The 10,465-nt window shown below is 39.5% G+C and overlaps 1 protein-coding gene across 1 annotated transcript in view; it reads left to right on the top strand.

The window, feature by feature from the left end:
- Positions 1 to 684: 684 nt before the first annotated feature.
- Positions 685 to 10,465, top strand: part of CASP1 (caspase 1, apoptosis-related cysteine peptidase) — a 19,989-nt gene continuing 10,208 nt past the window's right edge. Inside the window, exon 1 of the mRNA XM_011972826.1 lies at positions 685 to 710. Coding sequence (XP_011828216.1) covers positions 704 to 710 — 7 coding nt within the window. The 5' untranslated portion in view covers positions 685 to 703. The remainder of the gene's footprint in view (positions 711 to 10,465) is intronic.

The raw sequence follows: 10,465 nt of genomic DNA, 5'->3' as shown, positions 1-10,465 counted from the left end.
CGGAGAGTCCATCTCAACAAAAAATACAAAAATTAACCAGCCCCAATGGCGCTTGCCTGTAGTTTTTAACTACCCAGGAAACTGAAGTGGGAGAATCATCTTAGCCTAGGGAGGTAGAGGCTGCAGTGAGCCATGGGCATGCCACCGCACTCGAGTCTGGGCAACAGAGTGACACCATGTATGAGAAAACAAAACAAAACAAAAAGCCATCAGGAAAGGAAGAACATTAAATAAGAAAGACTTTAATTTTGGTGAAAAATGTTTACATTTCTTAAAGCAAAATTGCTTCACCGGAACATATATTTTCCACAAGCTTTCCCCAAAGCTGTGAGATGCGGTCAAGGGAACAGTGGTTCATATTCTGCAAAGGTTGTGTTAATTTTTTTCCGTCAAGTTTTCGAATGAACGGGAAACTCTTCACTGTGTGAATTTAACTGTACACATACTTTCTCAATCCTGTCTTAATCTCTAAGCCCCATTCTCCTCCTACCCTGATCTATCCAGGGGCTGATGAAAAAAAAATCCCATTGATACACTCTCTGATGCAGGCTACAATTCTGATTCTTTCTCTGGGAAGAAAAATAAAGATATGCATATGCATGTGCAGTGGGTGTTTTCCAGTATGTGCACACACCCTGCCAAAAAGGAAGGCGAAGCATACTTTCAGTTTCAGCCCACACAAGAAGGGCAGGAGAGAAGAGCCATGGCCGGTGAGTCTTTTACTGTTCCAAGAGCAGGTCGCTGGGAAGAGTTTTGGAAGGTGCTGGCTCTTCTGGAAGCCATAATTAGTATCTGTGGAAGTTTAGGTGAGCAGAAGTGAGGAAAAGACGGGAGAGGGAGGAGAGGGAGGAGAGAAAGAACTAGAAGATTCTTGCAGCCTTTAGAAAGGAAAGGCAAGCCCAGAAAGGAACTGAGGCTTTAGGGGCAGCCTGCTGTCATTTTGCAATCTAAATTAAACTCTTACTTACATGTTGAAAGTCTGACAGAGGGTACAGAATTGGCACAGAAGGAGCACTAGCAGCAGTGGTTCCTAAATGAAATGGGCTATTTCTGCTTCATTACTTTATTATTCAGAGTTAAATAAACAAGGGACATAAGAGGATGATCTTCACTTTCCAGGACTAATGTGGAAATGGTAAACTCAGTCTTCAGGCCACTCCATGCACATGTATGGAGACTATTGAGGGAAACAAGTAGGACAGCGATACAGTAAGAAGATGGATTACCCAACTGTGAGGAGGGGGACATTTCACTGATGAAATCTAAATGAGGTCACTTTCTGTTGATTACGTGAGAGGAATATGAGGCTGTTTTCATGAAGTGAGAAATCTTTGTGCTCCAAACAGACAAGGTCCTGAAGGAGAAGAGAAAGCTGTTTATCCATTCCACGGGTGAAGGTACAATAAATGGTTTACTGGATGAATTATTACAGACAAGGGTGCTGAACCAGGAAGAGATGGAGAAAATAAAACGTGAAAATCCTACAGTTATGGATAAGGCCCGAGCTGTGATTGACTCTGTTATTCGCAAAGGGGCACAGGCATCCCAAATTTTCATTACATACATTTGTGAAGAAGACTGGTACCTGGCAGGGACACTGGGACTTTCAGCAGGTAAGGGTCAGTGACTCACACTCAAGTTCACCTAGGGCCTGTCCTCATGCCTAACATTTGATTTCTTTACTAGTCATATTAATCTGCAGGATATCTTCTTATCTCTGCCTTTCGGTCATATTTCTGTAGCAGGGTCCCTATTGCATGTCCCTTGACTCTCCTTTGATTCTTTTCCTTCAGCCTCAGTGGCCCTCTTCTGATTAAAGTTCATTTTCTGTTCTAAGTACGTGGTAGCTAATTTCCTAAAGGTCATGAGAACTATCTAAAAAGCTTCATACTATATGTTCCAGTGTTCCTGGCAAGGCACAATATTTATTGATTGATATATTATTTTGTGTCCAGCGTGTCCCTAGGCACTTATGTAGTTGTTTGACATGAGCTTTAGGGTCTGTATTCAAGTACTTTTTATAAATTCTTTTCAAAATTTTGCCCTCTGAGAAGTATAAAGTATATTTAAGTGATGATGATACATTCAGGGAATACATTCAATGATTACAGAAAAGTGAAGATTTCAACCGGACCCTTTCCTCCCGTTGCCCCTTTGCATTTTCTTTTGAGTGAGATCATCCACTTGCCTGTTACCAGGCTGCAGATCATACTGGGAGGCCTGGACTTCCACCACCTGCAGCCCTCCTGAGGCCTGATACAGTGCTCAGGAAATGAGCTTGTCCATTCTTATAATCCCTTGGACCTACAACATGGTGAGGATCGGAGCTTTGGTGCCCTTGAACATCATTTACTGTCATTTAGTCAGGGTTGTGGGAGGAATTTGTAGTGAGGAGTGGCTTACGCATTGCTGTAAAGTTTTCCAGAGATGATAAGTGGCTGTTTCAATGTTCTTCATCTTTTTATAGGTCCGATACCTGGAAATTAGCTTAGTACACAAGACTCCCAAGGAGTACTTTCTTTCTTCCCAGGTAATGTTGTTTTTAAATGAAGAGCGTTCTTGAACCCCATCTTCCTTAACATTAATTCAGTAGAATGAGCCGTGCTTGAAGGGGCTATGGAGAATTCCCACAGATTTATCATATAATTTTCTTTTTTAATCCATTCTGTTTTTGCAGAAGCTGTTTCCAAAGCTTTCCTACTCATATTTATACTAACAAATTCTGAATTTGTATCTCAAATTCTGATTACTCAAATAAGTATCAAACTACATTATTTAAGCCTACTGAAATATTCCCCAACATCTCCCAAAGACACCTTTATCTAAACAATTTCAGAGCTGAACATGCCATTCTTCCCCACCCTGCTTCTCTTCCAGTTTTGTGTAACTTGGTTTTTGATGCCAACATCACCAGTTGTTCAAACCAGGAACCTGAAACTCATCTTGGCCCCTTTCCTCTCGTGCACCTCTAATATTCAAGCCACGGCCAAGTTTTATGCATTCTTCTCTCAAATTTGAAAATTTCTCTCCATTCTTACTTCTATTGTTTTATTAAAGAACTCTTATTCCTTACGTGACCCCCTTAAAATAAAAGAAACTTACATTTGAAAGCAATTTAGAGGCTAGAAATGCACATTTTTGTCAAGTTCAGATACTACTCTACTGAATTTATTAAGGATGATTACCTGATGAATGTTTTCCTAAATGTTTCACAGCATGGGATATTCACTAAATAACCAAATACTGTATTCTCAAAAATAACTCAAATGCTTTTCTTCAGTTTTTTTCTATTGCTTTCACAAATCTTTACAAAGAAACCAAACATTTCTTCTACTAAATTATTATTTTATAGTTTTCTCCAACATAATCATTCTAATTAGTTCTTCTCCATGTCCACACACTTCATGCTGCCTTTGTTTATCCGATTGCATAGCAGTTTTTCAAATTTGTTTGCAAAATTAAATATTATTATTTTGCCTTAATAGTTTCTAAAAGAGCCTCTGGATATCTAGAACACTCAGTTCTATCTTGAAATGAAGATCACATTAATTTCTTTAACAAGTGCATCACATTGTCAGATTGTGTTGATCTTGTGATGAAGTAAAAGCCTCAAAGATTTTCTCACATAAACTCTGTGAAAACATTTCCTCGTACATTTGTGCAAGCAATGTTTAGTGCTATGAATCCATCTGGAGCACACCATGATTTTAGCATTCATCATTCTATTTTATATTTGTTCTAGTTCATGTAATCAATATTCTTGTCCTCCCATACGTATACATTGTAGGAGGAGATGCTGAAGGACGGGAAAAAGGATCATTAAAAAAATATTCCCTGTGTTTACCACTATGTCTATTAGGTAAATAAATAAAAGGATAAACACATCTTGTAAAAATTAATTAATGCTAATTAAGACTTGCTTCCATTAAATTTTATCCTAGGGTTTGAATCTTTTGAAAACAAATCATATTTTAACAGTTTTATATTACGGATTGACTGTTTCCTGAGTGCCTTATCATGCATGGCCTTGAAAAGCCTTCTCTCTATGTTTTTATCTAAAATGCTTGTAGAAATACTTATCCTCCAATATGAAAGTAGATACTCCCTGTAATGCATACCTAGAAATCTCTGGCTTGAAATGTGCTCCATTAGCAGCAAACACACTCAACTGTGTTAATGATTAGATTAGGATTGTCCTCTAGGAATATATTTCCTCTTCTGTAGCTTCATCCAGAGGTGAGACTATAATAACAAAGAGGGATGCCACTGTTCATGATGTTCCTTGTCTCTTGCAGCTCCTCAGGCAGTGCAGGACAACCCAGCTATGTCCACATCCTCAAGCCCAGAAGGCAGCATCAAGCTTTGCTTTCTAGAAGAACCTCAAAGGATATGGAAACAAAAGTCACAGAGGTGCCATGTTCAGAATACAATAATAAAGTAGAGTGAAAGATATACTTCAGGCAGTTCTGAAATTCAGTGGCTTTTTCTTAGAAGCAATTTTATTGAGTGGTTCTGGAGAATCATACTTCTGCTCCCCTTGCATAAAGGATTTCTATATCCTAGAATCCCAGGTTTATGTAAAGAGTTGCAAACTGGAACTCATAAATTATCGTAGTCTTCACCCAGTCTGTCCCTTGGAATTTATTTCCCACTGACACAAATGTCATTTATTTCCCAATGACACAAACAAGCCATTTTGTCTGCTTGTATAATCCAGATTTTCCAGTGTAGTGCCCAGTTGGAAAGAAGCACATCACATCGAACAAGTATTGAAGTGGACTCTGGCTTCTCACCCAATTCTCCAACTTGTGCTTACCAAGAATTGGAGTCAGTTTTTTCTCTTTGTTCCTATTCATAAAATGAAATTACTGTTTATTTAACATATTAAAATGAAGCATAAAAAATTTAGAAGCACTTTACCGCAAAGTGCATTTTAACATCACCTTGCTTCTGGGCTATAGCTTATGACTACTATACATGAGCGGTATAATGGCATGCTCTCTACACCTGGCATTGCATCTTAGAAGGTAAGAATGATTATGAGGCCCCTCCTATATACGAGAACACAGAGGATGGGAGATGTTAAATAACTTGTCTAAGATCCACACCTCACAAATAGAAGTTGACCCTAGGGCTATTAGATGCCAAAGTCCACACTGAAAAGCTGGGCAGAAAGAGAGAGGTTTTTAGACAAAGAAAAAATAGAATAACATGTAATAGTTGATGAGTGCTGTAAGTTATATTACACAAAATGCGCTGATAGTCCAAAAACATAACTAAGAAGAGTTGGATAAACTGAAAGGGTCCATGAACTTCTAAGGCTTGGAAATGGAATGGCCAAAACCCAAGCACAGGAATCTTCTGTCTTCTATGTCAGAGATTTGTATAGTACCTACTCTGTCATTTAAAATGATATTGTAGCACAGACTTCACACTGACAAGATTTTATAACATTATGCACATTTAAAATACTACTTATAATAAAATTGCTACATTCATTTATTTTGAGATGATTTTACCTTTGTAATTATATTTTCAAGTACATATTTAAGTCAATAATTTGGTTCCTCTAAATTATATCCACTCTGTATACAGTTCCCCATCCAACTTGGGTGGTTGGTAATTACAACTCAGGCACTATAAAAACCACTTCCTCTTACCAAAATTTTTACAGATTTGTGGAGTGTGTCCAGCCAGAAATCAAGAAAAAAAAATTTATTATTACAACCACTGACCATTTTTGCTTCAAAATTTTAATGTTATTTTTGCATAATTTATGTCAAAGAAAATGTACCCCCTTCAAGAATACAATTTCTTTGTTAAAGAAACATGAATATTCTAGTATAATAACATCCCAGTGAACAGGCAAACCGATTTTGTCACCCCAGAAAGTTTTGTCATGCCCATTGTTCTCAATCTCCTTCCACTTCCTCCTCAGATAAGTAGTGACTGAATTTCTATCACTATATGTTAGTTTTTCCTAATCTAGAACTTTACATAATTGGAATCACAGGGTATGTGTTCCTTCCTCTATGGCTTCTTTCGCTCATAATTGAAACATTTTTTCATCCATGTTATTGCATATATTAGTAATTTTTCCCTTTTATGACTGAATAACATTTCAGTGCATGTGCGTAGCACAAATTGTTATTTTATGCTCCTGAATTGGATATTGATTTGTTTCCAGTTTTTGACATCTTCATTTTTGAGGAAACAGTGGGGCCTTGGGATCCAGTGGCTCAATGTTTACCTTTCCAAGACATGAGACTCAAGGCTCATGGCTCTACATTCCCAGATACATGGTCTAGTCATGGCTTCCGTTTCCGGGATGTCACTTTGACATGCTTCAACTCAGTAGTTCATGGCTCTGGCTGGGGGAGAAACCCTCATGTGAAATACTTTAGTTAATAGAGAAAAAAAATGAATCATTTAAAAGTAAATGATTGGAAGATAAGTAATACACAGGCAATTTCTGCTTTCTTCCATGCTACAAATCCTCCCAGTGGCAAGGAGCACAAGTTTGTGCTGCCATCTGATTAAGTTATTAGCAAAGTAAAGATAAAACACCATGAGAGGTTGGGCATAGTGGGTCACACCTATAATCCCAGCACTTTGGGAGGCTGAGGTGGGCAGATTACGTCGTCGGGAGTTCGAGACCAGTCTGGTGAACATAGTGAAACCCCGTCTCTAGTAAAAATACAAAAAATTAGACAGGTGTGGTGGTGTGTGCCTGTAATCCTAGCTACTTGGGAGGCTGAGGCAGGAGAATCACATGAACCTGGGAGGCGGAGATGGCACCACTGCACTCCAGTGGGGTGACAGTACGAGACTCCATCAAAAAATAAAAAATAAAAATAAAAATACAAAATGATGTCCTCCTACACAGTGAGTTCTAGTCAAACCCAAACACATTTAACTCTTCACCTAGAGCACAGGAAATAAAACTGGTAGCCCACATGTCAAAAGGTGGATGTTTTTCTAACTCTGGGTCTTTAATCTCCAAAAATATTAAGGTAACAACTCAAGAGAATTTTGGTAAAGAATTTGATAAACATAACATACTGTGTGCATTTTGCTATTAGCCCACTTTTCATAAAATAGATTTATAAAATAAATTGGCCATATTGAGTTTGTTTCTGGGATAAGCAATTGAAGATGTGATTGCAAAGACAGAGATGTGTTCTGGCCTTCCCTGGCTCCTCTGTCTATAGTTCATGAGTCCTGCAATATTTTGTCTCCTACTTTGCCAATGAATTTTTATTGTTCTCATCACTTGCTACATTTGAACATTCTGAATATTCCAGTTACATATTACATACCAGGTGTATTAGTCTGTTCTCATGCTGCTAATAAAGACATACCCAAGACTGGGTACTTTATAAAGAAAAAAAGAGGTTTAATGGACTCTTAGTTCCACATGTCTTGGGAGGCCTCACAATCATGGTGGAAGGCAAAGGAGGAGCAAGGACACATCTTCCATGGCAGCAGACAAAAAGGCATGTGCAGGGGAACTCCCCTTTATAAAGCCATCAGATCTCATGAGACTTTTTCACTATTATGAGAACAACATGGGAAAAACCCGCCTCTGTGATTCAATTACCTCCCACCAGGTGCCTCCCATGACACCTGGGGATTATTACAATTTAAGGTGAGGTTTTGGTGGGGACACAGAGCCAAACTCTGTCATTCTGCCCCTGGCCTCTCCTAAATCTCATGTGCTCACATTTCAAAACCAATCCTGCCTTCTAACTGTTCCTCAAAGTCTTCACTCATTCCAGCATTAACCCAGAAGTTCAAGTCCAGAGTCTCTTCTAAGACAAGGCAAGTCCCTTCCACCTATGAGCCTGTAAAATCAAAAACAAGTTAGTTACTTCCTAGATACAATGGGGATACAGGTGTTGAGTAAATACACACATTCCAAATGGGAGAAATTGGTCAAAGGAAGGGGCTCCAGTCCCCATGCAAGTCCAATATCCAGTAGGGCAGCCAAACCTTAAAGCTTCAAAATGATCTTTAACTCCGTGTCTCATATCCTGGTCATGCTGATACAAGAGTTGGGGTCCCACGGCCTTGAGCAGCTCCACCATTGTGGCTTTGCAGTGTACAGCATCCCTCCTAGCTGCTTTTATGGGCTGGCATTGAGTGCCTGTGACTATTCCAGGTGTATGGTGCAAACCATTGGTGGATCTACCATTTTGGGATCTGGAGAATGGTGGCCCTTTTCTCACAGCTCCACTAGGCAGTGCCCCAGTGAGGACTCTGTGTGGGAGCTCACACCCCACATTTCCCTTCTGCATTGCCCTACTTGAAGTTCTTCATGAGGGTCCCACCCCTGTAGCAAACTTCAGCCTGGACATCCAGGCATTTCCATACATCCTCTGAAATCTAGGCAGAGGTTCCCAAACCTCAATTCTTCACTTCTGTGCCCCCACAGGCCCCACACCACATGGAAGCTCCAAGTCTTGGGGCTTGCACCCTTTGAAGTCACAGACCAAGCTATTTCTTGACTCCTTTTAGCCATGGCTGCAGTGGCCCAGGAAGAAGGGCACTAAGTCTTTAGACTGCATACAGCAGAAGGGCCCTGGGCTTGCCCCATGAAAACATTTTTTTCCTCTTAGGTCTCCAGTCCTGTGATAGCATGGGCTGCCTGGAAGTTCTCTGACATACTCTGAAGACATGTTCTCCATTGTCTTGGAGATTAATGTCTTGGAGATTAACATTTGGCTCCTCACTACTTCTGCAAATTTCTGCAGCTGGCTTGAATTTCTCCTTGGAAAATGGATTTTGCTTTCCTATCACATCATCTGGCTGCAAATGTTTCAAACTTTTATGCTTTGCTTCCCTTTTAAACATAAGTTCCAATTCCAAACCATATCTTTGCAAATACATAAAACTGAATGCTTTTAACAGCACCCAAGTCACTTCTTGAATGCTTTGCTGCTTCGAAATTTCTTCGCCAGATGCCTTGAATCATCTCTCTCAAGTTCAAAGTTCCAAAGATCTCTAGGGCAGGGGCAAGATGCCACCATCTCTTCACTAAAACACAGCAAGAGTCACTTTTATTCTAGTTCCCAACAAGTTCCTATCTTCATCTGAGATGAGCAGCATTTGGTCAAAGCCATTCAACAAGTCTCTAGAAAGTTCCAGACTTTCTTACATTTTCATCTTTTTCTGAGCCCTAAAAACTGTTCCAACCTCTGCATTTTACTCAGTTCCAACGTTACTTCCACATTTTTGGAGATCTTTACAGCAGCACTCCATTACTTGGTATAAATTTACTGCATTAGTCATTTCTCACACTACTAATAAAGACATATTCAAGGCTGGGTAATTATGTAAAACAAAAAAGAGGTTTAATAGACTCACAGTTCCACATGGCTGGGGAGGCCTCAGAATCATGACAAAAGGCAAAAGAGGAGCAAGGACACGTCTTACATGGATGCAGGCAAGAGGGTATGAGCAGGGGAATTCCCTTTTATAAAACCATCAGAACTCATGAGACATTAATTATCAGGAGAACAGTGTGGAAAAAAATAGCACCTATGATTCAATTACATCCCATCAAATACCTCCCATAACACATGAGGATGATTACAATTCAAGGTGAGATTTGGGTAGGGAAACAGAGACAAACCACATCACCAGCCTTCGTGTTTGTCTTCCCCTCTTGAATGTGAGACCAAAGGGGAAAGGACCATGATATGTTCTGACTGAACCTCTGGCACTTAGAGCAATGTCATCCATATATGTTTGCTAAACGAATGACTAGACGCACTAATTGAGGATTCTAACAAAATGTAAACTTAGCTAGATAATCTGCAGATAATCATCCTTGATTATTTTTCTAACCTTAAACATTTGTATTAATTATAGTAATATCAATCATTATTTGCTTACCATTTGCCAGGCTATGTTCCATGCATTTTCCACATTTTCTCTCACTTAATGCTCAAAACTGTGTAGGTACATACTATTAGTAAAATTATTTCACAGACAGAGGAACAAATGCATAGGGAAGTTCAATATCTTGCCAAGGAAGGGAAGTTTAAAATGCTAAGTTCAACATTCTGAGTCCAGAGCCTATGCCCTGGGCCTCTATGATGCAATTTCCCTCAAAAATAAACCCTCCAGGATGGGTGGATGGCTCATGCCTGTAATCCTAGCTCTTTGGGAGACCAAGGTGGGCACAGTACTTGAGCCCAGGAGCTGAAGACAAGCTTAGGAAACACAGGGAGACCCTGTCTCTACAAGAGATACAAATATTAGCTGGCCATGGTGGCATGTGCCAGTAATTGCAGCTACTCGGGAGGCTGAGTTGGAAGAATCATCTGAGTCTGGAAAGTGGAAGCTGCAGTGAGCCATGGTTGAGAAACTACATTACGGCCTGCACGACAGAATGATACCCTGTATCAGAAAAAAAAAAAAAAAAAAAAAAAAAAAAAAAAAAAAAAAAAAAAAAAAAAAA

Source organism: Mandrillus leucophaeus, unplaced genomic scaffold (genome assembly GCF_000951045.1).
Source record: "Mandrillus leucophaeus isolate KB7577 unplaced genomic scaffold, Mleu.le_1.0 Scaffold1304, whole genome shotgun sequence".
Taxonomy (NCBI): Eukaryota; Metazoa; Chordata; class Mammalia; order Primates; family Cercopithecidae; genus Mandrillus; species Mandrillus leucophaeus.
The sequence above is the reverse complement of the archived record's forward strand: the minus strand, read 5'-3'. Positions and strand labels throughout refer to the sequence as shown.